The 18,306-nt window shown below is 38.2% G+C and overlaps 1 protein-coding gene across 3 annotated transcripts; it reads left to right on the plus strand.

The window, feature by feature from the left end:
• Window positions 1–539: 539 nt before the first annotated feature.
• On the plus strand, window positions 540–17,767 carry LOC132972681 (solute carrier organic anion transporter family member 1C1-like). Of its 3 annotated transcripts, XM_061035692.1 has the most exons (15): window positions 556–821; window positions 4,135–4,306; window positions 7,636–7,777; window positions 9,360–9,492; window positions 9,702–9,823; window positions 10,128–10,274; window positions 10,731–10,829; window positions 11,230–11,478; window positions 12,805–12,969; window positions 13,567–13,762; window positions 13,958–14,123; window positions 15,431–15,615; window positions 15,984–16,048; window positions 16,421–16,538; window positions 17,274–17,767. In XM_061035692.1, exons 2-15 carry the CDS (start codon window positions 4,211–4,213, stop codon window positions 17,497–17,499), a joined length of 2,109 nt encoding a protein of 702 aa, XP_060891675.1. In that variant the 5' UTR covers window positions 556–821; window positions 4,135–4,210; the 3' UTR covers window positions 17,500–17,767. The 3 variants fall into 3 exon arrangements, with proteins under 3 accessions (XP_060891676.1, XP_060891675.1, XP_060891677.1); XM_061035693.1 differs by lacking the exons at window positions 15,984–16,048; window positions 16,421–16,538; window positions 17,274–17,767 and adding an exon at window positions 15,674–15,967 and having other exon boundaries at window positions 540–821; window positions 15,431–15,643; XM_061035694.1 differs by lacking the exons at window positions 556–821; window positions 4,135–4,306 and having other exon boundaries at window positions 7,638–7,777; window positions 9,679–9,823.
• Window positions 17,768–18,306: the final 539 nt, after the last annotated feature.

Consider the following 18,306-nt stretch of genomic DNA (forward strand, 5'->3'; position numbering starts at 1 on the left):
TCAGATAGAGGTTGAATCCCTTACTGTATATGAACACAGGTTTATGGCCATAATACAATATCTTCATTATTAAAAAAAAAGCATTGATTGTGAGCATCATGAAGCCAGACAGTTAAAAAAGATATACAGTCCATTTTAACGTTTGAGAATACTCTAAATACTCCAACAAACTCCACAAAGATTAAGGCTTAAGTATTCTACATGTTCTTTTAGGATCATGTTTTCTATATTTCCATGTATCCTCATTGCTGTAAGCATGATGGAGTTTAAGTTTGCATATTTTCTACAATTTGGGTCAGACTTGAAGCAGCAAACATACACAGTGTAGGAGGCAGACAGAATAATTTATCCATGCATGTTTGAGCATGATGCAGGACTATAGAATCTCTGCCAAATTAGAGCCACAACATGCAGCTGCAGGATTAACAGATTTGTCATTTAATGTTAAAATCTAACTCGTGTTTCCGTGTTGAGGGTATACAGATACCCATCAGACTTTTTCCAGTGACATGTCCCCGCTCACAGACTCTCAGACACCGGGGAAAAGGTGGGACGTGGTACTGTATGGCGAGTGTGTTTCGCAGCGCTTTAAGGCGCATCACGTGAGTTTGCTGTGTGCACGGTGCTCAGTATCCACCCTGTCGCGCCCGGTGAGACATGCTGTTCTCATGTTCAGTATGAGGAGGTGACTCGATAGGAAGACTGTCTCTGTGTGCAACTGACGCCTTTTAGAAACAGCTGGCAGTTCGTGCCTTTATTTTGGTTTTGAAAATAGGAAGTTAGAGTCGTCACGAGGGTATAGGGTTAAAGCGGCGAGTTGGGTAAGTATCATGATGTTCTTTTTAGAGAAAATTCTCAGTGACTGAAATCACATGCTGATATTGTGTCTTTGACGTGAAGTGTGATTTCTCGACAAGATTTAGTGAAGTTGGAGCCATGTGATGTTTGATGTTTGCAGATTCGAGTGATTGACCGAAAATGTAAACTCTGTTTCATGAAACACTTAACCGGTGCAGTGCGCACAGCTGTACGCACAAAAGGAGATTTGGCAGAATCCTTAGAAAGCTTATCAGGATACTATGCATATTCATTCTCTAGCCTCAGTGCATTTTTTTGTACTACCAAGAATTCAACAGAAATCACGTGATCATTTTTACGTTTCATCAAAAGTCTGAAGTTTTTATTAGGACTCAAAACAAGTTTGCTGCCTGTTTTGAGGGAATTAAACATCAGAGTTTCTTTGATTGCATGCTGACACGAGTTTTAAGCACCATAATAAATGCGTGTTCAGATGCACCTCTTTTATTCTAAGTGCAGTGGGCACACAGCAGCCAAGTACGTGTGCATTACTGTCAGGGCTGTGATCAAGAAGCAGGTCACTGCATTTAAAAGGCAATTAATCATATTGATAAATATCATATTGATAAATAGGCTACGTCATGATATGTATGTCATATTTAAAACGTATAATTTCACGCATCCTGTAGGTGCACGCCCAGGAAACAAAGCGTTTTAGAGTGTAGCTGCTCTATAATATTCTGTATATTGTATAGGTTGGTACATTTCATTGAGTTTGAACACAATGTTCATGTGAGAGGACAAAAAAACTTCACTCACCTTCACATAACTTCCCCCTCCCTCCCTCCTCTCTATATTGAACGGGATGTCTAGTCCTAAACCCAGAGTGACTGTGGAGACAATGCAGTATGTCTGGAAGGGGGCGTTTCCCATTAACAACCTTTTGGAGCAAAACCCAGCCAAAAACCAAGTGAAATGAAATACACCATAGAGGTATTTACATGTTTGGAGGACTGCAAACAGGAGGGAAGTTGTGATCGTATCACTGGATGATAAAAGATTGCATGAATGGCTCTTCTTTCTTTGTGCATCTCTAATTGGTAAAAACAAACAAAGAAGTTCTTCATGCATGCCGGAGAAACATGGAGGACATTGTCGTGAACAGGCTTTTTTGTTGCCAAATTTGTGTTTGTTAGGGTCAGATGAGCAAAAAAACTCCCTATGTCATCATCTGCAGCTGCAGGAATCAAAAGCAGTGTGTGTGTGTGTGTGTGTGTGTGTGTGTGTGTGTGTGTGTGTGTGTGTGTGTGTGTGTGTGTGTGTGTGTGTGTGTGTGTGTGTGTCTGTGCCTGAAGGAGGAATCCATAGGGACTTGTCATGTCACTGAACAGGCAGTCTGGCTTTAAAACTGTGTCACAGCTCTGCTCTTTGCACAGTTATTCTCTCATATTCTATATGTATCCTTCTTCATTCCATCACTAATTTCAAGCCTTTTTACAATTCTGCAGGTCACACCCACACTGAGACTTATGATCTACTTTGCTCTCTATCATTTTTTATTTTCTCTGTACAATTTGAATTTAAGATGAACAAAATTCCAATGCTTGTACATCAATGCTTGCTTGCTTGATTGATTTTATGTTTCATGTAACTTTTTTGCTTTCCTAATTTTGGTCAAGTCGGCTCAAGAGGGACATTATAGTAAGGCATAACAATGTAATTTCAGAAAAAGACGACAACACAGCCTGTCTGACTCCAGATTTCTCATCAAACCCAATCATTTACTTATGTCATTTGAGAATCTGTCTTCCCTTGGATAGTTTTCCGTCATCCATCATTGACTTCACATACTCCTCATGAAGTTTAGCTTTGGTCTTTCTAGAAATCTCTTCGCGTCATCACTGCTACTGATGAGATTATTAGCTGAATAATGAAAAAAAGGATAATAAATCCTCTTCCTAATTTTAGTGTGGTGGTGACCTGGATTGAACATACATGTCCTTGTAGCTCCTCAGGGTTGTTTATGACCCTGACAGTCGAACATGATGGTACTGGATGTTAATCATGCTGCAGGTGCTGTTAAACCTGTTTAACTTGTATGAAATGGAAATATTTATTAACGCTCTAACGTCTTTTTGTTCCTTCCTTTCTTTCCTTTACTGTTTTCTTCATTATCACCTTATTGCCTGGAGAAGTATTTTTAAGGGGCTTCTCTGTATGTCCCAAAAGGTACTTGAGTTTGCTGTTGATGTATGGCATACTTGACCTATATGCTAAATTAGAGATGGCTAGACTCAAGAATCGTAAATAATATATTTCAGGACTTCTACTTAAAATGTTTTTCACATGATTTAAATGTCACCTGCAATCATGTCAATTGTGTAAAAGAACATGGAGTATCTTTTTTTCCTCTGCCTGTCTTGTACGACATGATATTAGCAGGGTATTTTACAAGTATGTATTTGCATTTTTTCAAGGCCTTTCATAGTTATGCTCCAAGTACAACAATGTAATAGCTTCTGTGAAGAAGATAAGAACAGTTTCATTAATAAATACTTAAGTTGTCAGGAATTTCTCAGTTTAGTATCAGTGCACATGTCTACAGAATCCTTAAACTGATATTTCAGAATATAAACACAATCTTATCAGTATTGATCAGATTGTCAGACGGAATCACAAGCACAGGTCAGTGTTACATTAAAGGATGACTCATTCGGTCTATGGAACAGAGGCTTGTTGTCAAGGTCACTTTCCCATCAATCAGAGGCAGTAGCAATGGGCTAATGGCTAACCTTAGCTTTAAACAAAAGCAGAGAAAAAGTGTCTTCAGACTGCTGATTGTCTTTAACTGCATTGGCATCTTTGCTATAATGCTAGACATGCTGATTCAAGATCAACTGGGGTTTGCTCCTGTGCAATTCCAGCAGCTTATCACAAGGATACAATTATTAAGGTGTTATGTGCAGTCATTTCTTGTCAGAAAACCGCTTCTCTTCACAAGAAAGCTGCATGTTTTAAACCTGCATAAAGGGTGTATGGAATTATGGGAGTTCAGAGACGGCACCTAGAAACAGCCACTTGTTCTTGCTTCTAAAGTTTTAAGCTTGATTAAATAATATTACCTAAAGGTAATATTAACCCTCTCTGTAGATTAACTGTATTTTGGCCTCAGGAAAATCCATTGTATAGTACACAGACCTGTAATGATATGCTGCACAACACATTCTCTCTCAGGGACAATAAAGTAAAATTAAAGTCTTTGATGAAACCCAGTTTGTTATTGAGTTAAATGGTCTAAACAGATTTCAAAACTTGAATTTTGTCCCGTTCCAACAGGTTTGAGTGAGGTCAGCTGTGGTCAGTCATCTGAGGAGAAAGCACATCTGAGGTGAGGTAAAGAGGAAGCGCTGCCATGATGAAAATCGACAACCCAGCGTCAGGCAGCTGGACTCTAGAAAACAATCCAACATCCACGGCTGTGAAGAATTCCTGCCACCCCAATCTAAAGGTAGGGCGACTGAAATATGTGGAAATTAAATTAACATGTTTCTTTCATTTTTGTTTCAGTATTCCAACACACAGGAAAACACCATGTATGAGCTAAAATGCACACATTTTATTTTGTTTTTTGTGCACTAGTTCATTAGTTTGCCCTTTAGTGATCTAAGGAGAATAAAATAAGCCATTGAGTATGAAGCTGCCATAATTTAAGGAAAAAATAAAGCATATCAGACTTGGAAAACGCTTCTGCTCCCTCATGTGTGTTTGTTTCATGTACTTGGAAGAAATCTAAAAGTTGTACAGTAATTGAAATCATTAAAATAAAAAAACTTCTTCAGGTGTATTCTGCATGTGTCGGTATAAGTCCGTGAGTATTTAAAAACCTGCTAACTGTTTGAGTTGAGTGTGATGCATGGCTCTCACTGGCATCTCTTGCAAGGCGCTGAGTTATGCAGCTCTCTGTGCCCATTGGACTGGGTATTAAGTTGTGAAAAATTCCTTAAACAAAGTTTGTGCTTCAGTAAAATAGGTCAAAATGGAGGGTCTGTACTTCTTTATTGGATTAAGAAGTACTCTGAAGAAAGGTAAGAAAAAGCTGCTTAGTGAAATTCTCAAGACTGCAACAAACAATAATAAGGAATTTCACTTTTTCTGCCTTTTTTTCCCATGCGTATTTTCCTGTGTACTAATCCTTCAATGAACCTCTCAAGGTCGTGCTTCTGATACAACATTCTATTGGAGGCTACAGGCCTGGGGAAAAATCTGTTCTTCAGCCGTGGAGTCCGGGTTTTTAAAGTGCGGTGTCTCCTTCCTGATGGTAGGGGAACAAACAAAGAGTGTCCTGAGCGGGTTTTGTCCGTACTGATGGACCTTGCCTTCCGCTGCAGGCGGTCAGCATAGACAGCATCCAAGCATGTGGGAGTCTAGCTCCCACAATCTTCTGAGCTGTTTTAATCACCCGGGACAGGCATTAAAGATAATGCACAACTGATATAAAACAATAATTTAAGTAAGTTTTAAGAAAAGATCTAAAAACAATCTGCACAAACGTCTTAACATCCATGTTTCAATAAGTGTTAAAGGTTCCTGCATCTGGCAGTATTCAAACACCATGAGGCTTGTATGAGATTTGAGGTTCCTAGAGACCCATCACTGCAGTCATATGAGCAGCACCGTGCCTCAGCATTCCTGGGGAAGCATTATATCCACTCACTGTATATAGTGTGGTATACAATAAGGGTTATTATGTACTTGACATTAGAGCAAAGCCCGCTCTTTGATTGAGAGTATTATAATCAGCTGCGGACCACCCAGGTGGTTGCCATAGCTCCACTGGTCCCTCTCAGCACCTCACAGATTAGAGTATCTTTCTTCCTTTCTCTCACTCTACAAAGCCATGTTAATTCAGACTGCTGAAACTTAAAAGGTGACACGCAGAGACTGTTTATTGGGACAAATTAATGCTGACAAAAGCTAATGTTTCATATAAAGTCTTTTAATGTTGTATTTTTTGATTCTCTAAGAATTTAAGCTTCATTCTTAGCTCTGTTTTGATTGGACAAGCTTTGAGTCAAAGACAAGAAGTTTACAGTTCATGTTTACCAGAAGTTCAGGTGCACTGACGGCGTTTGCAGCATCTATGTTATTACTGCTACAACATTTACCGTCCTTTGGATTTTCATAGGTCCTTGAGGCACCATGCTTGACTAGTTTTGCTCACACTTGCCAAATAAAACTTTCTATGTTGGTAAGGTCACTCTGTTCCAGCAGAAATTAACTTTAAATTTGGTGTTCCTCAGGGAGATGTTCATGGTCCTTTTGCTTTTTCCTTATAAATGTGATTTCTAGGCAGAATAAATAGTCCTCACAATGTCAAATATTGTTGTCACACTGATGATACACAACTGTACTTCTCTGTTGTGCTGGACAATCACAGTGCCTTAAGTGTATTCAGTAGAAGTGGGCAAAACTGAAATTCTACTTGTAGGTCAAATTTAGAACAGTATATACTACCGCCAGTTTTCGCCAGGCTGTGACTGTCCAACATGAACTGTCAGATCTTCCAATGCCTTTAAGATGTTTTTAATGAACCTCCCTTGAAATCTGGTATCCTGCTTTCAGTTTTTTGGCCCAAAGATTGTGCACACCCTCTACATATATCTTGCAGCAGAAAACGAATTTAGAACTTTTAAACACAATTTAAGGAACTGTCTTTGTAATTTTACTTTTGATGGGGCGTTGATTATATTACATTGTTTTGTTGTAATTTAATTTGACTAAACCTGGAACATGCTGTCAAATGAATTACTCATTTGTTCAGAATGTTTTTCTTATACAGCATTTCTTTCTGTCATTTCATACAGCCAATATCATCCATGTGTTATGCCCAAAGACAAATAATGGATTCAATGGATAAACCCAAACTATCTGTTGGTCACTGCAGATGAGAGTCACCTTTTAAAGACAACCTCATCAGATACATTTTAGTGACTCTAAGACTTTTCAATACAAGAAGATATTGACACTGGAAGTACACATTGTGAGATTATACAGAGGAAGAAACACAAATGCATGTGTGTGTTGGTCGATGGCCCGTGAGTCTCGTCCGCTGTTTTCATCCCATAATATGGCTGTGTTTACCACTCATCTGTTTCTAATTATGTAGCATGTTGGTAGGTCTGTCAGCCCCTCGTGCATTTAGATGTGTCCGTGTCCTAGTGGAATTGGCTTCTCTATCTACGCTGCCTTGGCTCTAATCCCCCCTTTGTTACTGACTCAGTGTCCACAGGTGTTTTTTGGAGAAAAGAAGAGAGGGAGCTCGATTTATTCTAGTCCAGGCTTAATGGCACATTGCTAGTTTTCCTTTTGCATTGGTTTATCTCAACTGAAAATTCAAATATATAAATGCATACTAATCCAGAAGAAAATACACACAAAAACACAAAATTTGTTATAAACTTTAAGAAGTGAAATTAATATATATTATGGCAACTGGGATGTAACGGCACAAACACAAATCCTATGGTACATGATTAACAATGATATTGATTTATTGATTGATTGAGATCTTTTTTCAGAGCATATTAATAAAATAAAAGTACCAGAAGATAAATATCCAAATAAGAAATAAAGAAAGAAAAGCAAACCTAGACAACAATATCAACTTTAAAATTCAAAACAGAGAAAACAGGTTCAAGGTTTATACTGTTTTTTTCCTATTCCTTATTATTAGAATATAAACCATTTGTATCAATGATTATGTCACAGGTCACAAAGAGGATAACAACTATAGAACCTTTTTTGACTCAGTGTTCTTTTTTGTCTTCTTGTTTGCAGATGTTCCTTGCTGCCTTGTCGTTTGCCTACTTTGCCAAAGCTTTAACTGGCAGCTACATGAAGAGCACAATAACACAACTGGAAAGGCGCTTTGAGATTCCCAGTTATCTGATCGGCATCATAGACGGGAGCTTTGAAATAGGTTAGTCTTTCAATCCCTTTTTTTTTTTCATGTCTCCGTCTCTATTTACTGGCTATTCACGCACATGTTTTGAAGCATTTAGATGCTAATACAAGTAAGCCGAAAATATGTCCTCAGCATGTCAGCCTGCTTGACACTATAGCATATATGCTTCCCCTTTGAGCTTGAAGTAGTCACAATGGTCCCATACCTAATTGATTTTTAATGAGAAAAATCCCTTTGAAGCTACAACATGTAGGCTTGGAAAAAAAATAGATTTTTGTGATGGTCTGTGTACCAGCACAGCAGACTGGATACCGAATGAAGACTATGTAACATTTCTTGTATATGCCTTGGATAAATAAATAAGAATATTTTCCCCGACTGTGATCAAAAGCTACAGAGCTGTCTGACAGGGCTGTTGATGATATAAATGACATGCAGGCGGTGGAGTCAAGAGAAACATCTGTCACCAATATTCTGTGAAAACCTAGTTCACAGTGATCCAGATTGGATGTGCTGACATGTGGACAGATATTATAGGTATAAACATTATGTTTTTTGGTTTAATTGTGACTATGTTCTATCTCTAAAATATAGTAGTTCTAATTCTAAAAATAGAAATACCTGACAGATATTTTTATCGATGGTGTTTCTTTCTTGGCAAATTTGAATCAGGTTCTAGGTTAGATCACATCTATAAGCATACATGTATTATAAAGATTATTGATGGTTGATTTAAAAAAAAAAATATATATTTTTTTTCTTTATACTGAAGACCATTTCCTGTATTATGAAAATGTAAATTATGGTATGTGAAGTAAAATTTTGAATACATGACAGCATCACTTAGAATAAGTTCCATCTTAGGTGATGCTTCTACCTTTGTCTTAATAACTGAGATGTATAACTGCAGGGATTTTTAATACAAATCTAAAGGAACTATTTTATGCTCAAACTTCCTTTATAAGGTCCTAGATTCAATTCAATTCAATTTTTAAAAAAAAATGTCCCCGGGGGGCAATTTAAAGGCACACAGAGCAGTAGATTAGCGACAGATTAGATTAAAGCAAATGTTTTATTCATGATGTAACTAATCAAACCTACTGTATACGACTGAATCAAATCATCACATGGCTGAATGTTTTCGAAATGTTTAGCTTTCAGTTTGGTTTTTTAAATGGCGCTGAAAAGAATTGTTTCACCACACTTTAGTGAGTATGACTTTGCTCTTGTGGTCTTGTGAATTAGCAGATCTTGCACCCAGCAAAGATTTCATGAACCTGTAAAGATTTGTATCTTTTACATTTTTTTAAATGACTAGAAGTGGAAGTAGTGCTTCAGGATATGTAAACCATAGATGTGTGTTGATTAAAATACTTAAATTACAATTCAATTTTCAATTACTCCAAGTATGGTTCCTTTTATTTATCCTGTTCTCCTTCTTCATCATATTTGTTTGATTTTAACCAACTTTTTAGCCCAACAAAAACAAAATTAAAACAGGTTACCAACATGCAGCGTGGGGTGATGTAACTTGACATGATAAAATGATAAAATATTCTGAACAGAAAGTCTCATTTTTTATGTCCTCGGCATTTAGGGAATTTGTTGGTGATTGCCTTTGTGAGCTACTTTGGTGCCAAACTCCACCGACCTAAGATCATAGCAGTTGGATGTGTCCTGATGTCATTCGGGACCTTCTTGATCGCCATGCCTCACTTCATCATTGGCCGGTAGGATGAGTGCCACGTCTGTGTGCATGCATTAAGGTTTACTAATTACATCACGGTATTACTCTGAGTTTAGACTATAAACAATAACACTTTGTCTTTTTAGAATGTCATTTCTGGTGTGTATTTGTGCCTCAAATAGTGAGTATCTAACAATACCTGATGCTTTCTCCTTCCCTTGTTTAACAGTCACATTGGTATTTTGTACGCAGCTATAAGATCGAAACATCAGTTAGATCGTCAGTGAATTCAACAAATAACCTCTCTCCATGTTCAGCAAGCTCACTTGAGTCCACCAGGGCAGGTGACCGACCCTCTATATTGTCCTCTAAAGGTAAGAGTAGACCCCTTTCTGTGGGGGAATATGGTCACATTTCTCAAATATTTTAAGCCATCTGGATACCATAATAAATATTTTTTATCCAAAAGGTCAAGGATTGTTAACATCTGTGATTTACTGCACTCATCTGTCTCCTTATTTTAAAGAGAGCAATAATTATGTAGTGAAATATAAAGATAGACATGCATAAATCCAATTCATTGTATTTTGCTATTCATTTACTATATTCCATGTTTTTTTGTTAATTCTTGAATTAAAAACACATCACATGTCATCTCTGTTTAATATGTGACCGAAGGCTGTGAGCGAGAGTCCAGCGTTTCTATGTGGATCTACGTGTTTCTGGGAAATGTCCTGCGTGGGATCGGAGAGACTCCGGTGCAGCCTTTGGGAATCTCCTATATTGATGATTATGCACAATCGGAGAATGCTGCCCTCTATATTGGTAATGCACCGTACTCACTTTGTAAATTGTTGGGTTCACACGGCACTCAATGTCTTCACTTCATAATCAATTTGATCAATGCAGGTTGGCATATTTTCTGTAATTTTACTTTTGAAAACAAAGAAAGAAAAACAGTATGTAATTCTGACCTCAGTTCTATAATGGAGAAATATTTCCAATACTCTTCTATTTTTCCAACATATTGTAAAATAAAACACAGTATACTACAAACTATTAAAACATGAATGTTGTCTTGGTTCTATAAGTAGTTTTGTGTTTGGCTTTCAACAAAAGAAAATAACCTTTAATATACTTTATTACATAATGGACAACAACTAAATACATCTTTAAAAATGATATCAGTTTGAATAGAGCCAAATAATGGTTGTTTTATGTATATTTTGTAGGTCTTGATTTTGAAAAAAACTAAATGCCTGTCTGTATTTACATTTCCAGGGTGTGTCCAAACCATTTCAATCATTGGTCCTGTGTTTGGGTACCTGCTGGGGTCGCTGTGTGCAAAGATCTATGTGGACATCGGCTATGTGGATATGGGTGGGTACGCTGTCACCTGACTGATAAGCTACATTCAATTACAACGTTGTGCCTGTTTTATTGTTGTATTAGACAATCCCGTTATAGAAATTCATGCTCCTCTGTAGAAAGTTATTGTACATGACAGTGAAATCAGCATGGCGCATAGTATCTGCCTAGACTAGAGGAAAGGAACACGGGTAATTAATACAGATAATGTGTGCAAATCCTTTGATTCAGTCTAATCTGACCTGGACGTAAACATTTGTAAACCTTCCTGTGTAACACTACCAGTCAGAAAACATCCTTACATGTTGTAAGATTTGTTTTTGAACATTCACCACAGCTCTATATTTAAGGCAAGAATCTGTGAATGAATGCATGAGTCCACATACTATGCTAATTATACTTTTCTCTGCAGAGACAGTGACTATTACCCCTGGTGACGCCCGCTGGGTGGGGGCGTGGTGGCTGGGCTACCTGATAGCTGGTATCATCACCCTCCTGTCTGCTGTTCCTTTCTGGTTCCTGCCTAAATCTCTGCCCATGCCGGTGGAGAAACATGATACCAGCTGCACTCCAGAGCAAACTAGGTTCATCAAAGATTCCCCGAGCATGGAGCACAAATTCAGACCTGAAGAGCCGACTAATTTACATCAGATGGCCAAAGGTACGATTAACGTCACACACAGTTATTAAAAGGAGAAAGTCCTCCATACTCTGTCAGTTGTATCTTTATAGTAGAAAAATAAATTCCCAAAACCCAAAAGAGGCTTTAGTTTTTGATATTCCTCAGAGGTAGAACAAAGCACAACCTTATTTTCATAACTTTAACATGTATTGTTTATGAAGTAGTTGGTTGTATAAATACATTTTACAGCAATATTTCCTTTTTTATGGTTGTTTTTTCTTTTTTTTTACCATACGAATGTGGTTCCATTGTAAAAGTCACTCTGAAGTGCTGGCTCTACTTGTTTCCTGTTGGAGCTGGCGACAGCAGAGGGAGCAGTGAATAGTCATCTAAACTACTTTTATGTTAAGATAGCAGTCTTAAGAAGATTTAAATTACATATTTTGATGATTTCTCCCTTACTTAAAGAATGACAGTCTTTTTTATGCACACCTTTTGAGTTTTTGTTTCACTTTTCAATTTTCTCCTAAACTACATGTGTGTTTAAGTGTGCACATTTCAAATACCGACAACGGCATTGATAAAAACAATGCTTTATTGTACGTAAAAAATGTTTGTGAACATCCAGTCTTGATTTTCAGAGATACATGTGGTAAGTCAGAAACAGTCCCTTTTGGAGAGGCCTTCATTTTCACTATTTTTGGTTAATAATAAGATGAAAAATGAAAGTTATTTTGCAGTAACATTTCCATTCTAACCATAATTTGAAGAAACAACATGGGTTAAAGTTGTGAAAAAAATACGGTTGTGCTTTGTTCTACTTTGGTAAGGGGTATCCCAACTTTTAGGGGTCTGATTTCCTCTACTATTAGGACAGTTAAAATTGTTCCATTCTACTGGTGTCACACAAGTCTCTTTTTCAATTAATCAAAAAGAGAATCCCAGCGGGGCATGCCGGTGGACTAGTGGATCATTTGTGTGCCCCATGCACAGAGTCTGAATACCTTGAAGCGGGTGGCCCTGGGTTCAAATCTGGCCTGTGTGTCCTTTTTACATTTCATTCCCCACTCTCTCACTCAACAGTGTCAGACTTTATCCACTGTCCAGTCACTCAAATAATGGCATAAACCCCCCCACCCCCCCCTCCAAAAAAAAGACTCAAGACCTCAAGAAGGTTAAAATCAGCATCTTGAGGCCTACGTATGAGTCAAAAAGTTGAAGTGACATTTGTATCTCAGCCTGATGTTGACTAACTGCATGTGAAGAAGACTCCTACAGGGCTTAATAGGGAACTTCACAATGTTTAGGACTGACATTATAAAGGAAGTGTTTTAAGTTTTGGTGTTCATAAACTTCCCCCTACAGAATTCGTACCCACGTTGAAGAGTCTCCTTGGAACCCCGGTGTACATCATCTACTTATGTGTGACCATCATTCAGTTCAACTCTCTCATCGGGATGGTCACCTACAAACCCAAATACATCGAGCAGCACTACGGCCAGACGGCATCCAAAGCCAATTTTCTCATGGGTAAGCAGACTGTTTTGATAATTCATGATTGAGCTTGTTCTGATGAGCTTAGTCTGGTCATCCTATATGCAAATGAGTCACAAGCATGTTCATAATTTGTGTTGTTCACGGAGAGGGCCGTATTTAAGCATGCAAAGTGATGTGAGCTGGATGGTCATCATAAGTGTTTCATGAGCAGGCTTTTGATGATTTTTTTATGCTCTGAGTCACACATCGCTCTCACGTAAATGCTACTGCTCCTAAATGACAACCAGGATTCCTGCAAGTGTTTGTGGATTATAAAGACAAACATTGATTTAAAAGAATAATGGGCCTTCTTGTAAATTCTATGTTCTATTATTTTTTTAAAATTATTGTTATAAGGTCAATGTGATGGAATTGGAGACAGTAGGAGGATGTTGGAGAATGCAAAATGCATCCAAATATTCTCAACTATCAAAATGTACATGAACTATGAATGATGCGACTTGCGATATTAATGTGAGTTCTGCCTTTGATCTCTTTAGCATATGATTTTAATATTTTATTTTGGCTCTCTCTATTGTTTTCTGATTGTCTATGCTTTTAAGATCTGTTGTATTCTACATTTTTGACTAGGAATAATCAACATCCCTGCTGTGGCCCTTGGGATGTTTTCTGGAGGAGTTATCATGAAGAAGTACAAGCTGGGTATCATGGGAGCGGCTAAATTTGCCTGTGGGACCTCCCTCCTGGGCTACTTCCTGTCGCTCTTCTTCTTCGCCATGGGCTGTGAGAACTCCAAGGTGGCTGGCATCACAGTTGCATATACCAGGTGTGTGAAGTCTTGACACAGTTTTCCTGAGTCTGAGTGGAATAGTTAAAAGGATTTTTTGAATGCTGCCTTTCTTTCCGAGTCTTTTATTTTCATATTCCATGCACAGGAATGGTTGCGTCTTCCTATTTGATTCATTTTTTATATGAGCTGTCAATAAAATATGCTTTTTTTTCTTCATGTTGTCATACGCAGGGCGGAAGGCCTGTCTAATCAGGAGCAGTCTCTCCTCTCCAACTGTAACTTGGGTTGCTTGTGCTCAAAGAGGGAGTGGGATCCAGTGTGTGGAGAGAACGGGATCACATACATGTCCCCATGCTGGGCTGGATGCACCTCGTCCACTGGATCTGGCAGAAATACGGTTAGACACACACAATAGACTCCATGGCATAATTATAGATCTCTAAATGAAAGCTTTTTATCGGCATGACACTTTTTGATATACTTTATTGATCCCTGATGGGAAATTCTGGTTTTACACTCTCTTACTGAAAAGACATGCACACACATAGGCCCAAAATACACACATGCAGAAAAAAGGAACCTATAGACATGAGTTGATGGAGTGATGTCAGAGTGATGTAGATGCACACAGGGGATGCTCTTGACCGGTTGGGGGTTTTGGTGCCTCGCTGTACTAAGGAAATGGACCGGCACCTCTCCAGAAAACAGACCAATTTCCATACTTTGATCCGTACCAGTTAATGAACCGGCAAACCTTGTGTTCCCAACCCAATTGCCCACAGACTGAGCTACTCTTGACACGTCACATATAAAGCAGCTCTACATTGTACTCAAGCAGAACCAGATCCATGGTCATCTGCCGTGACCTGATGGGTTGAGGAGTGGAATAGAGGGAGGGAGAGACAGAGAGATACATATGGAGGCAAGCAGTCGGACAGGGAGACAGAGAAGGAAATGTAAACACGACAACAAAAACAGAAGATAACACAGATGTAAAGTTACAGTGTGAATAACTAAAGTAGAAATATGACTTATTTTAGGAATAACACTGTGAAAATGAGAACAGAATCCCAATAATACTACTAGAAATATGACCAATAATAGCAATAAGAACTACATAAAGATGTAAAAAAGATAATGATAGTATGACAGATTAAATTATTGTAGTAGTTGGAGTCTACATGTTAATGGCTGCAGGCATATGCACTTGCGTTCTCCAACATCCTCCTACTGTCTCCAATTCCATCACATTGACTTTATAACAAAAAAAAAAAAATGAAATAAATAAAGCACCATGGAAAAAACATAGAATTTACAAGAAGGCCCATTATTCTTTTAAATCAGTGTTTGTCTTTATAATCCACAAATGCTTGCAGGAATCCTGGTTGTCATTTAGGAGCAGTAGCATTTACGTGAGAGCGATTTGTGACTCAGAGCATAAAAAAATCATCAAAAGCCTGCTCATGAAACACTTATGATGACCATCCAGCTCACATCACTTTGCATGCTTAAATACGGCCCTCTCTCTGAACAACGCAAATTATAAACATGCTTGTGACTCATTTGCATATAGGATGACCAGACTAATATTACTGATATCTACAGTGTAGTACATGACAAGTAGGTTGTACATGCAGGACTGGTTTCCTAAGTGGATCTACATCTCATCTATTATTGATGAACGTGTTCTTTTTTCTGTGTTAGGTGTTTGATAATTGCACTTGTGTAGCGCTGGCTGAAACCCAAACAGGCAACCTGACGGCGACTCTGGGCCAGTGTCCACGCCAGGACAGCTGTGACAAAATCTTTCCATACTTCCTGGCTCTGTGTGTCGTCAGCTCCTTCATCATCTCTCTCGGGGGAACACCTGGCTTTGTGCTGCTAGTCAGGTCTGTTGGAAAAAAAAAAAAACCCTGTGTGGACCCTTGTGAAAAATACTGGAATCAGTTGACACATTCCTCTTGTTATAACAACTCATCATCTGTCCATTCTACGACAGATAATAATCCCTGCTGTTATATAAACTGCGTTTGCACTTTCATGTGAAACAGTGTCATCAGTTGAAATATTTCAACTTAGTAAGAATGATTTTTTTTGCTTTTTTATCTTCAATCATCTCAACCGTGTAACGTTAATTCGTAATCTTTGTTTTCCTTTTTTTATTCTTCCAGTACAAAAACTGCAAAGCATTGTCTATAAAAAACGTTTGAGATGTCAAAGTAGAGGCTCCTTTAACCTCTCAGTTTTGTGTTTGTAGGTCCACTAAGCCAGAGCTGAAATCTCTTGCTCTTGGAATCCACACGTTGGCCACTCGCACCCTCGGTGAGAACCGTCTTTGGTATTCTGTACTTACATTCTACTTAGTGTGCCTGGCAAGAAGGCAGAAATCTCCTGAAAGCTGACATTCAGTTCACTGTATGAAGTGAGAAAAGGCACTGGAATAGAAAACATAAATGACAACAAATCAGAATAATGAAATAACTCATCATTCAATATTTAGCAAAATGTAAAGGATTGAAACTTTTATCTACCATTGTTTAAGTTACCTGTTTTTGATTTAATATCTGTATTAAGAGCAGAACTCATATTCATGTGTTCATGTTTTATAATGTTTTTAAATTGTTGTATCTCAGCCTTTAGCGTCCCTTTATTTGAATTAACAACTTATAAACAAATATATAAATTGCACCACAGCTGGAATCCCTGCCCCTATATACTTTGGAGCAATAATCGACACAACGTGCCTCAAGTGGGGATACAACATGTGTGCAGGACGAGGAGCGTGCAGAATATATAACACCTCATCTTACAGGTAATTTGATCCATAGGACCTGTGTTATAAAACTCTGTATGCATTATTCACAAGGTTGTCTGGTAAACACTAGAGTTCACTTTGAAACAAGATTGATACATCGTTTAACATTCTTGCTGGCCTGTCAGGCTGTTACGTGTCTTTTTTGTAGATAAATTATTAGATGGATGGGAAAAAATTAGGTGTATATTGCTATTACCAGACCCTTTACTAATGGTACAAAGTAAACCAATATAACCTGAACCTGGAATGAGTTAGCATGCTTCTAGCATCAGTGCCATGTTTGCTGTCTCCAAATGCCACTTATGAAGGACGCAGATCATGAAGATGCCCTAAATGAGACTCTTAGTTTACTGTGGTGGCAGGTGGTGGCTCTACAAGCTACCCTAATATAAGAAAAGAAGGTGCATTAGTATTAGTACTTCACCACTGAAGTACGAATAGAGACAGAAATGTCTTGTAAATAGTTGTGCACACCTGTTTTTGTTGCTATTACCTTTACTGTGTGATTTTAAACAGTTTCAGAAAAATGCAATGAAGACTATTAAACATCTGACAGGAAAGGGTTAAAATCTGCCAGCTCTTTGTAACAAGTATCAACATTCATCTACACCTGCATCATGACTTGTAATGTGATGAGAAAAACCTGAGGCTGGGATTGTAAGCTCCTCTCAGGAACTTGTAACTTGACTCTTTCAAAGTTTATCCCCACCTTGTTTTTCTTTTCTTTTGCAGGACAGTGTACCTGGGCCTGACGCTGGGCTTGAGGACAGTCTCCTTCTTCCTTTGTATTCCAGGCTTTGCTCTACTGAAAAGGCATATTAAGAGGCAGGAGAAAAACGCTCTGACCAATGGGAGTGCAGAGTTAGAGACGCTGCAGAAAGAGGACAACAGCTACACACACTGTGAGCAGTTCATACCCGTCTCGGACCGCAACCCCGACAGAGAGACGCGCTTATGAGCCTCAGCACAACCTCGTCTCTTTTGAACGAGCTCCGTAGAGCACATCGCATGTACAGAGAATCACTGTGGACACTTTTCATAGCATACGTAAATATTTGTACAGGGTCTATGTAGACATACAGTTTTTTTTTATTTCTGGAATGTATACAATTATGTTGTGTTTTTCATGAATTGCAACCTTTTGTAGAAAAGAAAAAAAAATGTAACTGTGCTGTATTTTATAACGTTTGTCTTCATTTTTATGAATAAATTTGCTAAAATCAAAATACAGGGTTTAATGTATGTTGAAGTGCCTGATAAAGACATCTTGTCATTGTAGGTTGTAGAACGCCTAGTGGAGAAATTGTGAATATGGCTGCACTGAGGTAATTACGGGTTTCCCCCAACAATAAATATGGACAACATACAGATGAAATGTTTTTGGCAGGAACAGCAGCTCACTGAAGAGATCATCCGACACACAGAGTCCCAATGAAAGAGTAAGGATCCCATCAGTTACATCATCACATAAATAATTCAAGACAATGCTACATTGTCTCTTTGGCCATGATAGTATGCATCACAGACACCGATGGTTCTTACATGTAATGTATGACGTCTGTTTGCTTTTATAGTGGTTCTTTAGATAAACTACTACAAGTTCATGATTGTAGAGTGTATGTCATTATGAGGCTCACTGCGTTTAATTTCAAAATTGAGAGTAAATGTGGTACCAGCTTTCTCAGAGACTTCTCTCATTATGACAACGAGGAACACACTAGCAGGGGATTTTGTTTATTTTTCAATTTCATGCCTTTTACAATAT

Source organism: Labrus mixtus, chromosome 4, assembly GCF_963584025.1.
Source record: "Labrus mixtus chromosome 4, fLabMix1.1, whole genome shotgun sequence".
NCBI lineage: Eukaryota > Metazoa > Chordata > Actinopteri > Labriformes > Labridae > Labrus > Labrus mixtus.